This window comes from Gobio gobio (assembly GCF_949357685.1).
Source record: "Gobio gobio genome assembly, chromosome: 6".
Lineage (NCBI taxonomy): Eukaryota > Metazoa > Chordata > Actinopteri > Cypriniformes > Gobionidae > Gobio > Gobio gobio.
In genome coordinates, this window is record NC_137102.1 from 14,153,790 (window position 1) to 14,175,392 (window position 21,603).

The following is a 21,603-nucleotide window of genomic DNA, read 5'->3' on the forward strand; positions in this document are numbered from 1 at the left end:
CCAAATAAACAATTAAGTATCCAATATTGACTGATGCAGATAAATCACTTACAAAAATAAATAAAATAAAAAATAAATATAGTAATAAACTATCAGTGTGTTAGTGTGACTAATTATCTTTCTAGCTTGCATTTATCTTAGCTGTGTTTCTTGTTTGTCTTTTACTAAATGATGAAGCTAGATTTGGCATGATTTAAAGTGCAAGAAGACCTGGCCAGTCATGACAAGCCTCAAATCAGTTAAGAACGTGTTGGAAGATTCTGGGTTAGCTACTTTAAACTCTTGTAAACTCTTCAAAAGACTTGAGCTTTCATGCCAAATGACAGGATGATTACAGCGACCGCAGCACACCCCTGATTAGTGAGATGTAGTTATGTGAGGGGAGAGGAGAGGGATGCTTCTCTTATGTGGAGAAAGAGTAAACAAGACCCCTGCTGGACCAGTTGATGGTGTGTTGCTTTGGTGTGGCATTTAGATACCCAGTCTGCCATCTTTGTACTTCAAAACTACCATTATGGAGGTAGGTGTGGTAGCATGACTACTGTGCCCTAAAATGGCTTATCTAAAGTCTTGTGTAATTGTCATTTCCAGTAAAAATGTCAGAAAGGAGAGTCATCAACATTTGTCATTCTGCATCCCTGGCGTGTACGTTTGTGGAGTACACAATGTCTCCTCTTGGAGTACAGAGACCTTTGTCTCTTACGGTTGTTTCCTATAATGGGGAACAGTAGGGAGAACAGGAAGTCAGTAGGCAGTTATTTCCATTGTGCCCCAACTACCCTGGTGAGGTCATTGCTTCCTTTTAGGAGGCCAGGAGCTGCTTTATAAGAAGCTTAATCCCCATTATGAATGTGAAATAATATTGGAATCATTTTATATGGTTGCAAAATGTGAATAAACTAAATGTGGTTATGAATTAAAATGTGATTCTAATGTTTGACAAGTATTGCCATTGACCATTTAAAGCAGGGGTGGGCAACCTTGAGATCCATTTGCCTGCAGAGTTTAGCGCTAACCCTAATCAAACACACCTGAACAAACTAATCAAGTCTTCAGGATTACCAGAAAGCTGCAGGCAGATAAGTTTGATCAAGGTTGAAGCTAAACTTTGTTGCCCAGCCTTTTTGCCCAGGGATAGTTCACCCAAAAATGAAATTCTGCCATCATTTACTCACCCTCATGTTGACCAAAACCTGAGGAACACAAAATAAGATATTTGTTGTCTAAGTGTCTCTGTTTTTATTTGTCCATACATTGAAAGTCATGTTTGTTTGTTTGTTTGTTTTTTAATTTTTGGGAGAACAATCCCTTTGGGAACTGTGAAAAGTTAATCAATAGCAGGGCTCCAGAGTGCGACTAAATGGTCGCATTTTGCGACTAAAATTTGAGAGTGTGCGACTGAATTTTACATCCAGTTGCACATGTGCGACCAGTAAATTTGCCTGCTGTCGGTACTGGAGAAATTAAGAAAATACACTTACTAATTATAATTGATAGACGTTATGTCTGGCAAATTCTATCTTTGCCAGCCGTTTCTATATGAGATAATATTAAACCATTTGTCCGTGATGCATTTTTGCCATTCGCAATCCAGAAGAGAGAGAAAGCGAGCAAGCTCTCTCACGTGGAGCTACAGCGAACACAACACCACAGACAGCTTTAATGAGTGACGATGGCCAAGAACTAAACAAAAGTTTAGTCTGCTTAAACTTTAGGGATGTGCTGTGATATTAATCTAATTTTTTTTCCGATTTTGGCTTCCAAGAATTATAAAAAGATGGCATGAGGTAAAACTAGTCATGCGAGCGGAGGTTGCCACCCTACTGGCGAAGGGTGCGATCGAGCCTGTCCCTCCAGCCGAGATGAAGTCCGGGTTTACAGCCCGTACTTCATTGTACCCAAAAAGACCGGTGGGTTAAGACCAAATCCTGGACCTGCGCATCTTGAACCGTTGCCTACTCAGGTTTCCGTTCAGGATGTTGACAGCGAAACGCCTTTTCGAATGCGTTCGTCCCGGCGATTGGTTTGCAGCGATCGACCTGAAGGACGCCTACTTTCATGTCTCCATCCTACCTCGACACAGACCGTTCCTACGGTTTGCTTTCGAGGGGCGGGCATATCAGTACGCAGTTCTACCATTCGGGCTATCTCTGTCCCCTCGCGTCTTTACGAAGATTGCCGAGGCAGCCCTTGCGCCCCTTCGGCAGCACGGGGTTCGCATCCTGAACTACCTCGACGACTGGCTCATACTGGGTCACTCTCGAGAGCAGGTTTGCGGACACAGAGATTTGGTGCTCCATCACCTAGCCCGTCTGGGCCTTCGGGTCAACTGGGAGAAGAGCAAACTTTGCCCCGCGCAGAGGATCTCTTGGATATCGACTCAGTCGCCATGTGCGCGCAGCTTTCGAGCAAGCGCGCGCAGTCTCTGCTGACTTCCCTCCGTCAAATCGAGGGCAAGAGTGCGGTTCCACTGAAACTATTTCAGAGGCTCCTGGGGCATATGGCATCTGCAGCCGCGGTGACGCCGCTCGGATTGCTTCATATGAGACCGCTTCTGCACTGGCTACGCGATCGAGTCCCGAGATGGGCATGGCGGTCTGGCACGCTCCGGGTACAAGTGACTCGGGCCTGCTTACAGACTCTCACCCCGTGGTCGAACCTCAGCTTTCTACGGACCGGAGTGTCCTTAGAACGAGTTTCCAGGCATGTTGTTGTATCAACAGATGCATCATCCACGGGCTGGGGTGCCATGTGCAATGGACAAGCAGCCGCGGGCTCCTGGATAGGACCCCAGCGCCTTCTGCATGTCAATTGCCTCGAGTTACTGGCAGTACGGTTCGCCCTGAACCGCTTCCGAGCGTTGCTGAGGGGTCAACATGTACTAGTCAGGACAGACAACACGGCCGTAGTAGCGTACATCAACCACCAGGGCGGTCTACGCTCCCGCCGTATGTCTCAACTCGCCCGCCATCTCGTTTTGTGGAGTCAGAAGCGCCTGAGGTCCCTTCGTGCTGTCCACATCCCGGGAGACCTGAACCGTGCAGCCGACGAGCTCTCACGGATTCAGCCTCTCCCCGGAGAGTGGAGACTCCACCCCCAGACGGTCCAGCTGATATGGGAACGGTTCGGCGACGCACAGGTAGATCTGTTTGCCTCCCAGGACTCTTCCCATTGCTCCCTGTATTATTCCCTGACCAAGGGCACCCTTGGCACGGATGCACTGGCGCACAGCTGGCCGCCAGGGCTACGCAAGTATGCGTTTCCCCCAGTGAGCCTCCTTGCACGGGTATTGTGCAAGATCAGGGAGGACAAGGAGCAGGTCATGTTGGTCGCCCCGTATTGGCACGGCCAGACCTGGTTCCCAGAACTTTACTCCTTGCGACAGCCCCTCCCTGGCCTATTCCTCTGAGACCGGACCTCCTCACTCAGAGACGGGGCACCTTTTGGCACCCGCGTCCAGCGTTCTGGAAGCTCCACGTGTGGCTTCTGGACGGGACGCGGCAGGTTTGAGTAGTCTTCCACCTGCGGTGGTCGCTACCATCACTTCCGCTAGAGCTGAGTCTACGCGACGTCTCTATGCGTTGAAGTGGAACCTCTTCGTCACATGGTGTTCTTCCCGCCAAGAAGACCCCTGGAAATGCCCGATCGGGTCCGTGCTATCGTTTCTCCAGGAGGGGGTGGAGCGAAGGCTGTCTCCTTCCACCCTTAAAGTGTATGTGGCCGCAATATCTGCCTACCACGATCTCCTGGGAGACAAAAAGGTAAGTCAGCACGACCTGATCATCAGGTTTCTGAGGGGGGCGAGGAGACTGAATCCTCCTCGCTCTCCTCTCGTTCCCTCTTGGGACCTCTCAGTAGTCTTAAGTGCTCTGCAGAGGCCTCCCTTTGAGCCTTTGCGGTCGGCTGAGATTAAGTTCTTGTCTATGAAGACGGCTCTGCTGACCGCATTGGCCTCGCTTAAGAGGGTCGGGGACCTGCAAGCATTTTCGGTTGACGAAGCGTGCCTTGAGTTCGGGCCGGCTAACTCTCACGTGATCCTGAGACCCCGGCCCGGATATGTGCCCAAGGTTCCTACCACTCCGTTCCGAGATCAGGTGGTGAACCTGCAAGCGCTGCCTTTGGAGGAGGCAGACCCGGCCTTGGCATTGCTCTGTCCAGTACGCGCTCTCCGCGCCTATGTAGACAGTACGCGATGTTTCAGGACCTCAGACCAGCTCTTTGTCTGTTATGGTGGAGAGCGGAAGGGAAGTGCTCTCTCAAAGCAGAGGTTGTCTCACTGGATAGTGGACAACATTGTTTTGGCTTACCAGCAGCAAGGTCGACCATGTCCCCTTGGTGTGAGGGCACACTCCACCCGGAGTGTGGCCTCCTCTTGGGCTCTAGCGCATGGCGCCTAGCTAACAGACATCTGCAGAGCTGCAGGCTGGGCGACACCCAACACATTCGCCAGATTCTACAATCTCCGAGTGGAGCCAGTGTCCGACTATGTACTCGCCCCTACGGGTGGCCGGTAATGGGCCAGGCTCAGGTGTCTTCGCTTGCTCGCCATTCCACTCCAAGGATTGGATACGTGCGATATTTTCCCTCAGGTGAGCTCAGGGAATAATCCGCGCAAGAGACGCTGTTTCCAACTTCAAGGCGGCCTATGTGTGTGTGCTGCGAAATGGACCGATTTGCACATTATATTGTAGGCTTCGTGTGCGCGTCTAAACCATCAAATAAACAACAAATAGCCGGTGTCAAAATGACCGGATTGGAGAGTAGTTATTTTAACAGTTTATATCTTAAATGGGCGTAAATAGTTTGGAGAAATAGGAGAATATGATATTATTAGTTCTGCATTCGGTCTTAAAGGGGCAGCGTCTAATAAACCTGCTGACAATTGAGCCATTAATTAGAATCGAACAAAAGGCAAATAGAAAATATTCACATCACTTGAATTAATAACTTTAGCTTTTATAAGCATTAATCTATCAATTTATACAGTGAAAACTATGCAGTGTTATTTTACATTTCATTACTTTATTAGATTTCTTTGTAGGTTTGTTCTTTACTGTAATATTAATGTTAGCAGACCTTCCGAATGCCTGCACACTGGTCCATTTACAAATAGATGTTTTATATTTTTGTTCAAACTTTGCGGTTTCTTTTGCTATAGATATTTTACTTTTCAGATTATAAAGCCATGTTAATTATGTTCTTATTTATGTTTTGTTTTTTTATAAAAAAAAAATAATAAAGTATAATAAAAAGAACCGGTAAGAATACTGTTAAAGTACCGGATCGATAAGCAGTATCGGTAAGAGTAGTAATACCATTAAAACCTTAACGATACCAATCCCTATTAGTAATACAGTGGAAATTAGTAGATTTGGTTAGCATGTTGATTTACGGTGTGCGCCCCTAAAATTTCTGGTTGTGCCCCTAAAATCTTCAGTTGGGGGCCACTGTGCTCCTAGTGAAAAAAGTTAGTCTGGAGCCCTGAATAGTATTAAAGGACAGTTCAGACAAAAAATTAAATTCTATCATTATTTATGTTGTTCCAAACCTGTATGGCATTCTGCCTTCTGTGGAGCACAAATGTTTTTTGTGGCCATTGACTTCCATTGTATGCACAAAAAAGCCCATGGACATTTCTCAAAATATATTTTTTATGTTGCACAGAATAAAAAAGTAATACAAGTTTCGAACAACATAAAGTTAAGTAAATGATGACAGAATTTTCTTTTTTGGTTGAACTATCCCTTCAATTTTTTGAGAAGTGGAAAATGTCCCTTTCCATTCACATATATGGAACGGTGGAAGACAGATAACCTATAATATTTCTTCCAGACTATGAAAGAGGACAGGAACTCTGAAGAACTACTCCAGTCTTTTTCTGGATTAACAATATGTTTCGATTTAGCCATGAAATGCGTGGCCCAGTCTGCAGATTAGCTCTTTCAGGTTTTGGAGATTAGATCAGCGTAGCACTAATAAGAATCTGTGAATAATGAGCTTTGAGGCCAAATGCTTTGGCTGCTTTTCATGTATAAGGCGGAAGGATCATTCATTTCCAGCCTGGCATCTGACAGCCACTGTGAGATTTAGTTGCTTAGGAGGCCATCCAATCCACATTCAGTATGACTAGTTTCTTATATTTTTATTGAATCTGTTAATCCTCTGCCAAAACCCTTTTAAAGATGTTAGAAACTTTGTTTAGAAACTTAATCTATGTGAACTCATGGAACAACACACAAAAAATGACTGACATAAAAAAAATCATTGTCTTCACTTTGCTGTGCACTGTCACGGTCATGTTCTGTTTAGTTCCTGTCGTGTCTGCATTAGTTCTTGTTAGTTTCCATGGTTAGTTTCCAACTACACATTAGTTTGCATTAAGTTCAGCTGTTCCTGTTTAGTTCCGTTTGTTAACTTATATACAGTGAGGAAAATAAGTATTTGAACACCTGTCTATCAGCTAGAATTCTGACCCTCAAAGACCTGTTAGTCTGCCTTTAAATGTCCACCTCCACTCCATTTATTATCCTAAATTAGATGCACCTGTTTGAGGTCGTTAGCTGTATAAAGACACCTGTCCACCCCATACAATCAGTAAGAATCCAACTACTAACATGGCCAAGACCAAAGAGCTGTCCAAAGACACTAGAGAGAAAATTGTAGACCTCCACAAGGCTGGAAAGGGCTACGGGGAAATTGCCAAGCAGCTTGGTGAAAAAAGGTCCACTGTTGGAGCAATCATTAGAAAGTGGAAGAAGCTAAACATGACTGTCAATCTCCCTCGGACTGGGGCTCCATGCAAGATCTCACCTCGTGGGGTCTCAATGATCCTAAGAAAGGTGAGAAATCAGCCCAGAACTACACGGGAGGAGCTGGTCAATGACCTGAAAAGAGCTGGGACCACGTTTCCAAGGTTACTGTTGGTAATACACTAAGACGTCATGGTTTGAAATCATGCATGGCACGGAAGGTTCCCCTGCTTAAACCAGCACATGTCCAGGCCCGTCTTAAGTTTGCCAATGACCATTTGGATGATCCAGAGGAGTCATGGGAGAAAGTCATGTGGTCAGATGAGACCAAAATATAACTTTTTGGTCATAATTCCACTAAACGTGTTTGGAGGAAGAAGAATGATGAGTACCATCCCAAGAACACCATCCCTACTGTGAAGCATGGGGGTGGTAGCATCATGCTTTGGGGGTGTTTTTCTGCACATGGGACAGGGCGACTGCACTGTATTAAGGAGAGGATGACCGGGGCATTTATTGCGAGATTTTGGGGAACAACCTCCTTCCCTCAGTCAGAGCATTGAAGATGGGTCGAGGCTGGGTCTTCCAACATGACAATGACCCGAAGCACACAGCCAGGATAACCAAGGAGTGGCTCTGTAAGAAGCATATCAAGGTTCTGGCGTGGCCTAGCCAGTCTTCAGACCTTAACCCAATAGAGAATCTTTGGAGGGAGCTCAAACTCTGTGTTTCTCAGCAACAGGCCAGAAACCTGACTGATCTAGAGTAGATCTGTGTGGAGGATTGGGCCAAAATCCCTCCTGCAGTGTGTGCAAACCTGGTGAAAATCGCTGCGGCACCCGGGGAGCAGTTGGGGGTTCTGTGCCTTGCTCAAGGGTCTCATCTCAGTCGTGGTATTGAGGGTGGAGGAGAGCGCTGGTTATTCACTCCCCCACCGACAATTCCTGCCGGACCTTAGACTCGAACCCGCAACCTTCGGGTTACATGTCCGACTCTCTAAACATTAGGCCACGACTGCCCTTAAACAGCCCTTAGACAGAACACAGAACCTAAAGAGATTTGAAATACTGGACTTGCCAGCGTGGCGCCTTCTCCTCCTCCCAGAACACCTGAATGTGCTGGAGTACTCCGGCACAACAACTTCCCTCTCACAGCCTGCAATCCTGAGGCACCCACCGAGCTTGCCCTGACACGACCTCTGCCTAATCAATCTGTGGTCCGCAGATCCAGTTTCCCCACCCTCGAGTCTTTGCCTTTTCCGCCGGTCTGTCTGGCTGTCTGGATGCTCCGGTCCCGTCCGGATATCTTCCTCCTCCTATGTTTGCACCCGACTTCCTGGTCCCATTCCCTTCACTGGTTCCGTCCAGTCCCCTGGATCCACCGGTGGAGCTCTGTGCAGCTCTTCAGCTCTGCCTCTGGCTTCCCCTCCACCAGCTCGACTGCACCTCGTCCCTCCCCACCTTCACCTCTCCCTGTCAGCCCGTTGGCTCCGCCCCGACTCTGCGTTCCCTCATCTCCACTGTGGGCTGTCTGCCTTGGGACTCCTCCATGCTCCCTCGTCCCTCCAGATCAACCTCAGTCGGTCAATGCTCAGCTTCCGCCACGGACTTCCAGGTCTTTGGCTGCACCTCCACCCTCCGCTCCTTCGGTTCCATCGGGCTCCTCCCTTCTTCCAGTTTCCCTGTTGTCCTTGCTTGCCCCATCATCGCCCTGGTCAGGCGAGTCCCCATCTCTGCCTCAGTTCCACGAGCCAGCAGCTCCACCTTGGGCTTCAAGGCCGTGGATGTCGCCCTGGTCTGTCGGCCTCTCTGCTCCGCCAGATACTCCACGCACCCTGGTTCCGCCTCCGTTTGTCAGTCCCCTGGTTCCGCCCAGCCCTTCAGCCAAGCTCCACACTGGCTTCTCCCACCGTCGACTCCACCATGGTGTCTGTATCCACCAACTCCTCCTGGTCCTTGTCCGTCACCAGCTCCACGGTGCAAGGATGCCCCTTCCAGTAGGGGGGACTACTGTCAAGGTCATGTTCTGTTTAGTTTAGTTCCTATTGTGTCTGCATTAGTTCTTGTTAGTTTCCTTGGCTACACATTAGTTTTCATTCGGTTCAACTGTTCCTTTTTAGTTCCCTTTGTTAACCTGTGTTTATACTTCCTGTTTTGTTTGCTCATTGTTCCGTGTCATTGATGTGTAAGAGTTGTATATTCTGTTTCCCTGAGTTTTCCCTGGAATTAAAGTCTATTTGTTTCATATTCTCCTGCATTGTGTCGTTACTACAGCCTAACGTGACAGAACACAGTTTCTTGTATTTAATTTTCTCCGGACGTCATCTGCTAATGTAGAAATTTGTGTGCAGGCAGAGTGTACATGTGGTTAATTTGTGTAAGGGGGCCCAGGCCAGGATGAGGGTGATCAGGCTTCAGACTGTTTCTCCAGATCCTCTCTGCTTTATGCATCACCAGCCTGGCTTTCCAAACTGAGGAGGGGAGAGAATGAGAACCGGGCAGACTGGTTAGGAACATGAAATGCCTTTCCTTCTCCTCCTTTACTGTGGCAAAGCTCTGGTTTGAACACCAGATGTTTGAATATTTCCTTTATGATGTTTTTGATTAAATAAGATGAATCCTGCGCACATGAGGAGGAATATTTCTAGAACAATATTTATGGTGACACGGTTACTTCACTTATTTTTAATATGATAATTAGAGAGTGAATCATCAAAGAGATGAAATGGTTTGACTTCTCCGTATACCGTTATGAATAAATGCACAAAATAAAATAAACAAACAAAACGCAAATTGTATGCTTTTGCCGGAACTGAACATGCTTCTCTGCACCTTTTGCTTTGATACCTGATACTGCTTAAGATGGTGAACCTTTGAACAACTTTTGAACAGTGCAAATAATTTAGCTCCCACATTTGTTCCACCACATTTGTTTCAGTAGTGGATCTCTTTTAAAAATGCAGGATAATGCAGAACACATATGAATTGCTTATTAATATGCAAGTTAATGTCAGAATAAAGTGGGATTGGGAAAGAGTGATTAGTCCATGTGTTTCGCTGGTAGTGCACGAGCACAGCTGCTCTTAAACGCACAAACGCTGCAGAGCCCCAGAATCTCGCATGAGAAGCTCCGAAGGCATTTTAATCAAAACAAGATGCCCCTCTAGAAGCTGGAAGGGGCACAGCTGAGACATATGCAGAACCAGCGTCTGTCAGGAACTGTGGTTAGACTGACAGATGAGCCAAGCGCAAGGAGTGCCAGGTCTGTCAACAACCTCTGATAGAGCTGAACGACTCAAATGCTGCCGCTGCAGATGGAAAGATCCGTCTCTTATGAACCCTAGTACTTTTACATTGATGATTATTTCATTTCTTGGCGTGACGTTTGAGCTTAATAGTTCTGACACTTAAGAAAGCAAGTTTTGCTGAATCAAAGTCCAGCAGCTACAGTCTCTGGCCCCCGACACCACAATGTTACAAGTTCCAGAGGTTGCGATGTGAGATCAGATTACTGTCTGCTGCCAGAGGTCACGCTCGGTGTCAAAGTGAAAGAGACATGTCTTAAGACGTCACATTTTGTTTCTTTGAACTAAAACCATGAATTGATGGTGAGATTGGAGACCTGAGGTTGTGAGACTGAAGTTGCAAGCAGAGTACAGAGTGGTGAATTACAGTTGGGTCTGAAAACTTGTTGCCTCACTGCTCTATAAGCCAATGACCTCACTTCGCATTTGCGTACAATCCTAAACTGATTTCCAACAGGCTTCTCATGCAGCATGATGGATCTACAACAAAATAGTGAGAGCTTTGGTAATAATAATGTTAATATTTAATATTTAATTACTACGATACTAATTTAAATTGTCAAAAGTTGAAAAAAGTGAAAAAACTGACCACCAGCCGCAACTTTCAGACACTGTTTTTTAAAATCTTTTGTAAGATGACGTTTTTCCACAGAATTGTATGTATAATACAGTGAGCAATACAGGGAAGTTTTGCTCTGGCAGTGAAGGATACACCTTCAGGGGGGTATTCCAGAAAGCAAGGTCAACTTACCGTCACATATACCTTGAACTCTCGGTTTATTGACCCAAACCTTGCTTTCTCAAGGTATGCTGGTTCCAAAAACGAGTCCGGGAGTAAGTTCAGACAACTCAGCTGGTTAACACCCAAGGCATTCTCAACAGAGCAACGAATTGATGATTCACCATGGAAACAGACACTAAGAAAGAGCGCGCCATTCAACTTCCTCTTCTTCTTTTGTTTAATGGCGATTTACATAACCTACTTAGTGCACATCTAAGGTTATGTTCAGAGAGTGAGTTGCTATGGCTACTTACATACCCTGAAAGTTACCTCCGTTATTGAAACCGAAAGTTGAGGTTATCCGCTCTTAAACATACCCAGGTATGTCACATAACCTGCTTTCTGGAATACCCCCCAGATGAAGGTATCTCAGTAGACAGGATCTGATACAATCATTGGATTCGGACATGCCTTGTTGGAGGCAGCATTTTTAAGGGGGGGGGGGGGGGGGGCATCAATGTATTGTGAATGTGATGGATTATTTAACAGCATATTTGCAACTTTGACTGATGTGGTGTTTGCAGGTTTGAAATCTGCCTGGCGTGTTTAACACAACAGCAGGAGCTGAATTCTTCGTTTTGGCTAGTGGTGATTCCCCTGATAGTGGCCTGCGTGGAGCTGTGCAGTCATCTGTGCATGAGTAAACAACATGAGTGAGTGGGTCTGACCTCCCGTTCACCCTCATTCCAGACCCTTTGGAGTCTGCTCAAAACATGGAAGCTGGCCTTAACTCCAAACATCTCATTTTCATCCTTCTAAAGGTAGAAGATTTCAACCGAGATTATGGTTAAAGGGTCCTGTCTTAAGATATCCAATCTGCATTAGGCATATTTGCGAGCAGTTACCCCTGGAACACTCCTGAGATGAAACGGGACTTTCTGTGTCAAATTTGTAACCGTGATTCCCTCCCAACCACTCGTTCTCTGCGCATTGTTTCCATTTGGTGCTTTCAAAAAGACTGTGAGAACATAGCATATCTATCAGATTTGATTATTCAGAAGCAGACTATGAAGTATGTATGAATAAAGGTCTTAAAGTTCAACAACAGGAAGCTTTCGTAAGAGGAACAACTAATCAATCCCAGAGCTGACAGCTGTGCGATTAAGAATGATTGTACGGGCCACATTAACAGCGTCGTCTCGGATTATAGAGGTGTGCAGGAAAACATTCCCAGCTGACATTGTTCAGAGGTCAGTGAGTGACGGGATGCTGAACAGCTGGAGGAGTGATGAGTCTGAGAGTTCACAGCAGACTTTGCTTAAGTGAGCTACGGGGTAAAATGGCATTCTTCACATTCTCATCCGTCGATTTGTTTTGTTCCGTGTGTTTTAAAACATTTACCTACACCTATCTCGGTGCCAGGCTATGGGAAGACTAGACAGCTCAACCTGATATTGAACATTTGCTCTCAGTCTTTTGGTTAAATGAATTGCATGCTTTGTGGCACAGCTTTGGCAGAGTTTTGCTGAATAGGTTGCAAAAATGCTGTGTTTTGGTTAATATTTGGAAATTGTTTGCGTTATTTGAAAGTTGCAAATGCAACTTTATTGGGGCCCATTGCAGTAAATAGAAATAAGAAGGCTTAATGATTATAAATGGAGGTTTGAAATTGAATTGACACATTTTCTTCTTCATTACGTTGTTTTCAGCCTCAGAGTGCTTGGGTGAAATATAATGCAATGGTAGCTCCAAGGTCAAACTACCTCAAAGTTAATCTAGTCCTGTCTTCAATATAAAGCAGTGAGGATTTTTAAATATTTTAAATATATCTCAATGTTTTGTCCATACAGCAAGAGTCATTTTTGATCCAATGTTGTTTGGAACCTATTAACTTTCATTGAATGGATAAAAACAGAGGCAGCGTTCTAAAACAACATAAATTAATATGTTGAATACATATCTCTTTTGTGATTGAAAGTCAATATCAAAATCACCACGCTAAGCAATATTTGTGTGCCATTTCACAAACAACGGCTTAACACTTATCCCAGCTCCCTTTTATTTTTGATGAGAGAATAAAAAGAAGTGCTGGGAAAGTAAACTGTACTTGGGTTGTGAACCTGGTTGCAAACAAGCCTCAAACAGTGTTTTTTGCTTTGAAACATTGGATGCTTTGTTTTTTGTCTGCATTTTTTTTAAACCTTTTGTCAGAGAGCGCATTAGTCAGTGGATTAAATGGCTGGTTGGCATCTTTTCACTGGAGTAGTTTTATGTCTGAGAACCTCATTACACCTGCCTGGCATACCAATACACAGTCTAGTATGCACCAAAGACAGACTTTAACTCTTTGCTGAAAGGAGGAATAAGGCCTCCCCTGAATAATTCACACAAACGCCACAGAAGTACTTCACATTTGTAAGGTTCGACTACCAATGGTTTGTAGGAAAAACTGTTTAAGTTGTACATTGACATTAATAACGTTTTAGTTTAGCTTCAAGTTTCATGTTTTCACCTCATTTTCATTAGATTGCAACCAGAACAGCCATGGAACGGTCTTAAAATAAATGCAATAATGAGATACAATTCGTGGCTTGAGGTAATTATGGCTTCTGTGGCATTATATGTGGTTTTGGGTTAAATTTGGCAAAGTTACTTCTTTAAACCATGAGTTTTGGGGGATTTACAAGAAAATAACTGGAGCAAATAAAACTCGGAGGCTTGGAGAGAAAAAAAAAATTGACTTTTTCCTATATCGCAAACATTACTAAAAGGCTACACCATATATTTTCAAGCATGACCTTAAGAAGCAGTTTGAAAATGCAAAAGTACCAGAAGCAGGTTTCTCCATATGCTTGTGGTCATTGGATTGGTACAGAGCTACTCTTGTGGAGGTTTCACAGATGAGCCATTGATTTAACACTAATGGAGGATTAGTAGGTTTTTAATCCTCTTCTTAGCAGCCTGACACACTTTAGTATCAGAGCGACTGCTCTCCAGCCCTCTGACCGAGGAGCTTTAAGCTGCTGAAATCCCATTGTGTGCTTGAGTAATACAGTACGAATGTGTGAAACAGACACTGGCACCCTGATTATGGCTGCTGCTTTAATGTTTAGTCAATCTGTCGAAGAGAAAATTCTGTATGTGACTGTATAAACTGTTAACTCAGGAAATATTCTTTTAGCCACCTGTTGAGTTCTGACAATAAGCAACTTGACACTTCTAGCATTTAGCAAGATAAATTGAGCAAGACGTTCCCCGGTGGTTAAAACCTGTGAAACAACTTTCAGATATGCAATATTGTGACACTGACCCTGCTAATTAACAGATGGTCAAATTTAACTCATTGGATTATTCTCAAATCACATGATCATGTGTTAATGCAGCTCAAATGTTCCTGTCATTAAAGCAAAAGGGGCCTTTTTGAAATGAATTCTTCAATTAAACTTTTCACTCTAATTGCCATGCTGATAGTAATATTTGTTATGAAAAGCAAAATAGAAGCAAGCTAATTTGCTGTCTTTAGGACCACTCTGTGTCAACAGAGGTCTTTAGGACCACTCTGTGATAAGACAGCAGATCCAGGTCGAAACCAAGTTGTCCAGCTGATAATTTGGCATGATCAACCAGTTTGGACCAGCTAATGTCCATAAATGAAACCATGTCAAATCAGCTGTTGGTTTAAGCTGGATTTCCCAGCATTAGTGTTTTGAAAATGACCACCACAAGCTCCTCCTACTGTTTGTTCAGGAGCTAATGTTTTGTATTAGCTGTGCAAAGCAGTGTAAATCAGCTTGTAGTGAGGGCGGTGATCTATCGTGTGAGTCAGTGCTCAGGGCCAGCCTACACGGCCACTTCCAATACTTCGTCTCTAGTGGTGACATTAAAACGTAATTGGCTTCTGCTTCTTCTGCCAACTTTAGTGGCTCCCTATAACATTATAGGACCTTGGCTGCTCTGAGGACTAAGTTTGTGAATGTGGTGGCTGTAGCAATTCAATCAAAGCTAAATGTCTCACTCTATGTTCCCTTCTGGCACTTGGAGTTGTGTGTGTGGGTTTTGTCCTTACTGTTTCCTGTTTCTTCGAGCATTTTGTATTTACTTTTTTATTGATTATATGGTTTAGAACCAATAGCCTGTTCTGAATAAGATCTGATTTTTAAAAATACTGTAACCAAATGGTGTTTACTACCATTAATGGTTCTTGCACATGCATTTAAAAAAATGTCATGTTTAATATAGATAGTTAAGGCCAAGTATTTTAGAGATTTATGTAATATGTAAACAGCTTTTGCAAGAATTGTTCTAAATTAATTGAAATTACATTTGAATAATATAATATAATATAATATAATATAATATAATATAATATAATATAATTAATATAATTAATATAATTAATATAATTAATATAATATAATATAATATAATATAATATAATATAATATAATATAATATAATATAATATAATATAATAATTAATAATATATATATAATATAATCACTTTTCTCTCCAAATATTTAATCGGAGCAGAAGTTTGTTAAATTTGTCAATCAATGTATTTGTGTTGTATTTATTCATTTATAAAGCACCTTTCAGGCTGCACAGTCACTCCAAAGTGCTGTACATTACAAATAATATAAACAAAAAAGAATAAATACAATAAAAAAAAGACAACAGAACAACAACTAATAAAACACGCATTAAAATAATGTATAGAATGCACAAGAGAACAGGTATGACTAGGCGGTACCTAAAGGTATTTAAAGTTGAGGAAGACCTAACCACAAAGGGCAGGTTGTTCCATAATATTGGACCAGCGTCAGTGAAAGCATGACCACCCTACAATTTAAAGGGTTAGTTCACCCAAAAATGAAAATAATGTAATTTATTACTCACCTTAATGCCGTTCCACACCCGTAAGATCGTTCATCTTCGGAACACAAATTAAGATATTTTTGTTGAAATCCGAAGGCTCAGTGAGGCCTGCATAGGCAGCAAGGAAATTTACACTCTCAAGATCCATTAATGTACTAAAAACATATTTAAATCAGTTCATGTGAGTACAGTGGTTCAATATTAATATTATAAAACGACGAGAATATAAAAAAATGAAATAACGACTTGTATAGTGATAACCGATTTCAAAACACTGCTTCATGAAGCTTCGGAGCGTATCGAATCAGCGAGTCGAGTCATGATTTGATCGTGTGTCAAACCGCCAAACTGCTGAAATCACGTAACTTTGGCGCTCCGAAACACTGAATCGACTCGCTGATTCGATACGCTCCGAAGCTTCATGAAGCAGTGTTTTGAAATCGGTTATCACTATACAAGTCGTTATTTCGGGATTTTTTTTGGCACACGTAAAATATTCACGTCGCTTTATAATATTAATATTGAACCTCTGTACTCACATGGACTGATTTAAATATGTTTTTAGTACATTAATGGATCTTGAGAGTGTAAATTCCATTGCTGCCTATGCAGGCCTCACTGAGCCATCGGATTTCAACAAAAATATCTTAATTTTTCTTAAGTCTTACGGGTGTCGAACTACATGAGGGTGAGTAATAAATTACATTATTTTCATTTTTGGGTGAACTAACCCTTTAAGATGCACTCTGGGAATAGTTCACAGGAGCTTATTTGAGGGGCTTAATAAGGCTTAATAAGCTCAACTAAGTATTCTGGAGCCGTTCCATAAACTGCTTTAAAAACATACATCAAAATCTTGTATTGAACCCGATATTACACTGGTAACCATCCCAATGAGGATAACAATGGAGCAATATGGTCAGTCTTCTTGGCATTCATGAGCAGTCTTGCAGCAACATTTTGAACTAGCCGTAGAAGTGCAACATGTGAATGACAAGTCCCAAAATAAATGCCATTACAATAATCTAAACGTGAAAAGATAAAAGCATGAATTACTTTTTCCAAATCGCTAGCTCGATTTTAATGTAGCTATTGTCCTTAGATTAAAAAAAGTTTTTTTTACTTGACCCTGTAACTACCCCATGGGCCCAAGTTATCCTTTACAGTCTTATTTCAAACTGTACAGCCAAAGAGGATAATTTCTGTTTTTTGTTCACTTAATTGGACAAGATCATCGGCCATCCACGCTTTATGTTCTAGAGATGTAATCCTTATAAAGACAGTGCTTGAAGAATGAGCTAGCTCTCAGATTCTTGTCAATGGAAGCCTCATAAATGGAATATGATCATGCGCTGCTGTTTCCCATTACTCAACACAGTGCACTGTGAAACTGTAGGAGACAAAAAAACATCTGTCAAAGGGAACAATGGGGTCATCATGCCCATAAATTAATGGAAATAACAGAGTTGAACTTGAGTTCTGCTTAACAATACATATTGCAGTTAAGCAGCACGCAGTTTAATCAAATGGAATAATAAAAGCTTGGTAACCCTTGATCCTCATCCAGTCATTACTGCCCTGATGATTGGGGAAAAACTAAATAAGGCCTGATACATTTGAATCTGGGGTTTCAGGCACAAACCGGGCCAGATCATACAGTGGAGGAAATTCATGGGAAATTAGACTGTGAATATGGCTTTTGCAGGCTGCATGTACATGCTAGATCTCAACAACACTGCCAGGGAGTCATTTTTTCTTAAGCTATGAAACACTTTCTACCTCAGTCAACATTGCGGGATTGAGCCGAGCGCTTTGCATGTGCAGAAAGACAATGCATTAACTGAGGAAATGATTTGGAAAGGAAAGACTGCTTTTTATTTACATTATTTCAGCAACTTGTCTGTGTTACATAATGATGTTTTCAGAGTGGTCTGAGTGCAGTATCATAGTGTGTTCTTGTCTTTCTCTCTTTCTCTCTGCCTTTCCTGTTTATTTTTCTATTTCCCTTCTTCCCAGATTCGGATCTTAGTATGCGAACAGTGAGTACGCCAAGTCCAGCTCTGATTTTGCCACCTCGTTCATCTTCAGCCGTACTTAATGGCTCCTCTACATCCTCTTCCACGTTCGGCACGGAAACCATCGCCATGGTCCACACGCCGCCCACTTCCCTCACCCATCCTCAAAGGGGCCTGCGGCAACCGAGAGACCAGCAGGGGGCGCCCATCGACATTCTCCCTGACCATGCCTTCCTACAGATCTTCACCCACCTGCCCACCAACCAGCTGTGCCGGTGCGCCCGCGTGTGTCGGCGCTGGTACAACTTGGCGTGGGACCCACGCTTGTGGAGGACTATTCGTCTGACGGGAGACGTGCTACACGTGGACCGCGCGCTTCGGGTTCTCACTCGCAGACTGTGCCAGGACACCCCCAATGTGTGTCTGACCCTGGAGACGGTGGTGGTCAGTGGCTGTCGGAGGCTGACTGACCGAGGACTGTACACAGTGGCTCAGTGCTGCCCAGAACTACGTCACTTAGAGGTGGCCGGCTGTTATAACGTGTCCAACGAGGCCGTGTTTGAGGTGGTGTCACGCTGCCCCAACCTGGAACACCTGGATGTTTCAGGTAATTCAGTTTGAGTGAGAATGTTTGGTTTCATTACTAGTGTTTATCTGTCCTAAACAGGTGCTGCCCACAATGAATGCAATCAGAGGATATTTTATGTTTAATATACAGTTATAGCAGGATTTTAGACCAATGAGATTTCACATGGAGTAGGGTTACCCAACTACAAAAAAAGAATGAAAGCGAGCTTCCAAATGGTTATGACAAAAACTGAATTATTGGAAATAAGGAATAAGAAATGTTTTAACTTAGGCTACTTTATGTATTATTTATTTATAAATTAATTGTTTCAACTGGTTTTTGCTTAAGAACCAGGATTTTACTTTGGACATCAAGTGGCATCCCAAAACTGTTATGTTGTAATTTAACATCATACAACATAGGCCCAACTGTATGCAAAATTATTCATGAACTAGATTGAATGTTGAAAATGGACTAATTTTGGTTTCTGAACGTCTCTTTCACGGTCTTGGCTGCCACATATCAAATTAAGCTCTGATTTTCATATCCAATCCTATCATAACAGTCCTATGATATTAAGCATAACAAGAGGAAATAATGAATGAGCATTGACTTGACAAAATGATATTCAATTTGACATTCTCAACCTAACATGTCAGTAAAGTAGCTGTGTTGGTCTTCAAACTCTCTAAAAACCCAGAAGGATTTTGTGTTCGGCTATATAAATGACTTACTGACTGAGAGCCATGACAGCCTGTGCTTCACCTGCTTTGTTGTCCAGCACAGAAGACCGTTCTTTTTTTTAACTCACAGAGATTATTCTGCAATGTCCTGAACTTCCTCTTGGAAAAGCTGGAAAAGGTATTAATAGCTGTGCTCTCTATACTTCCCAAAGAAACATAAACCCAAGCAGAACCAGGACCTCTGACTTTAAGGTGCTTTGGGAAAATCTGCTACCCTAATTTAGAGAATCAATGATCAGCTGTATTTTGTATAAATAAATGGCTCTGAAGGTTCATTATTAAATGTGCATATACCTTAAAATGTTTGAAAGAGCCTTTATATGGACTTTGAATCAGTTTATCAGTATTGTTTTCTCAGTGCATGTTATTAATAACTTTACTGGGCAACATTTTAACTGGATTTCCTTTCAGTTTTCTAACTGGTGTATTACATTACGTATAGACATTTACAATGTAGGATTTATTGAATATGCAGAAAAGAATCCTCCTCATGTCCTCAAGTCCCTTCCCTGGTGTTTTATTTCCAACTTCCTGCACTGCACTTCCTGTTCAAGCACGTTGTTGTTTTGCCTGTGTGAGTGCAGGGGTCCGGCTGGAGTCCCCCTGCTGTTGGACTCGAGCGCTGCATTCTCGCTGTGCTCCTAAAGGAGACATGGGGAGATCCCATCCCCCACTCCTCCTGATATGACTCATTTCAGATGTCTCTCTTTTAAATCAAACCCTCCGCTGCCATTTTCATTTTCTTCAGATATTCTGCAATAACCTTCAGCTTTAGTTCTACTGTTAAGTCTGATGCTGGGGTTTCATAAGTTAAATCAGATGACAGAGGTGAAGACCAGACAGCCGAGTAGATACATTTCTCAGATGGCATGTTTTACATCAAGGCTTTCTGCGATTTCTGTAAAAACGGATCTAAAACCAAACATTTGGTATTTCTTTTCATGTGCATCTGACAACATGAGAAAGTCTTTTGGGAGTAGAAATCATCACATGCACATGGTTCTGAAGAAATGTTGTAGGATTTTTCTTTTTCATAATGGTCCCTAAATAATTTATCTTCAAAGACATAGTTGAAAGCTGAAATGTGTATTTTTTCATATGGCAGTTTAATATGCAGAGACATTTTTTTAAAAAACTGGAAAAAAGTATCCGAGAGCGCATTTGGTACTCAAAAAATAAAGCAAAAAATATGGGTTCTCAGGAAAGAATATATATATATATATATAATATATCTGTGGATTTCTCCTCACGAAATACTTCAGGCACATAGACTGTGATATTAAAATAACCCGCGGGTGTCACAAACACTGGTGATTATCTGGGAAGCTCTTTTTAAAGCGTTATTTCCCCATTTCAACTCAGGAAGTCTCTAAGTGACATATAAGGAACACCCAGTTTCAGCCATGTGACAATGTGTGCATTTTTTTGTTGCCATGGCAACATTTCCAACTTGGTGGCTTGTCTGGTTAGCACATGTTGCAGCAAAAACACGCTTGGTTTTTTTTTTTTACAAAGGGTGTTTCAACCCATGCAACAATTCTAATGTTTTAACCTGATTTTAATAAATTTCTTGAACAAATTGATATAAAACATGTTACGAAAATATTGTGGTGACATAAATCTCACATCGGGCTGTTAACCTTAAAACAGTAGGTGGAATTTTGAGCTGCTCAATTAATTTAGCTGATTCAATTATTTTAGAGTTATATATTTTTTTCTGTATTATATAAAACCTGGAACTCAGAAGAATGTTAACAGCACTGTTAAAGAAATGGAAATTGGTATTGATCTGCGCATGGGTCTGCACTAAATGCCCGAAAATGACACAAGGTGTCCCATGGTGGCTGACAACATGTCATGCAATCATTTTCAGACTCTGCTAGCATGTCTACGTTTCACAGACAACAATGATTCGTAAAATCGGCAAGCAGGACATACGTGTTGGAAGATCCGTCCATGGCTTGATATGTTTTCTTAATAATTTTGAAAAATATGCATAATTTTGATATATGTTGTGGAAAAGAAACAGAAAAAAACATATTTAGCAAAAAAAAAAAAAGATTAAAAGTTGTTGTTTTTTTTACTGAGAAATAAATGCCCAATGTAATATATATGTAACATTAAAAATGTATCATAAACGGCCGTCACATATATGTAACATTCCAGATCTTTCACAAGGAGGGTTTGTATTTAAAAAAGAGCTGCAGAAACATGTTACAAGTGGTCCATTTAGTCTGTTTTATATGCCCCATAATTTTCCTATAAGGAGAAAATTGGTCCTGGTTCTTATGGTTTTAAAAGCCTTTTTTAATTGTAGACCTAGACTATCCTAAAATCTTAATATGCAGCTTAAATGCAAACAACTTATATTATATAATAATATGAATAATATATAATAATTGTACACAGCTCAAAGAAATTAAGGGAACACTTAAATCTCACATTGGATCTTCTCAATGAATGAAATATTCCATTTGATTTTTTTTATTTATATACATTCTATAATTTGTTATGAACAAAATTATGTGACAACAGTCAATGGAAACCAGAATCATCTGAGGGCTGGATTCAAAATCATACCAAAAATCAATGTAGAAAACTGAAGTTACAGGCTGATCCAACTTGCA

General features: G+C 42.2%; 1 protein-coding gene across 2 annotated transcripts in view; it reads left to right on the forward strand.

Moving 5' to 3' along the window:
* Positions 1-21,603, forward strand: part of fbxl7 (F-box and leucine-rich repeat protein 7) — a 44,990-nt gene that overhangs the window by 19,599 nt on the left and 3,788 nt on the right. For both annotated transcript variants that reach the window (XM_079819911.1, XM_079819912.1), the window contains one exon: positions 17,667-18,272. In XM_079819911.1, coding sequence (XP_079676037.1) covers positions 17,667-18,272 — 606 coding nt within the window. The remainder of the gene's footprint in view (positions 1-17,666; positions 18,273-21,603) is intronic.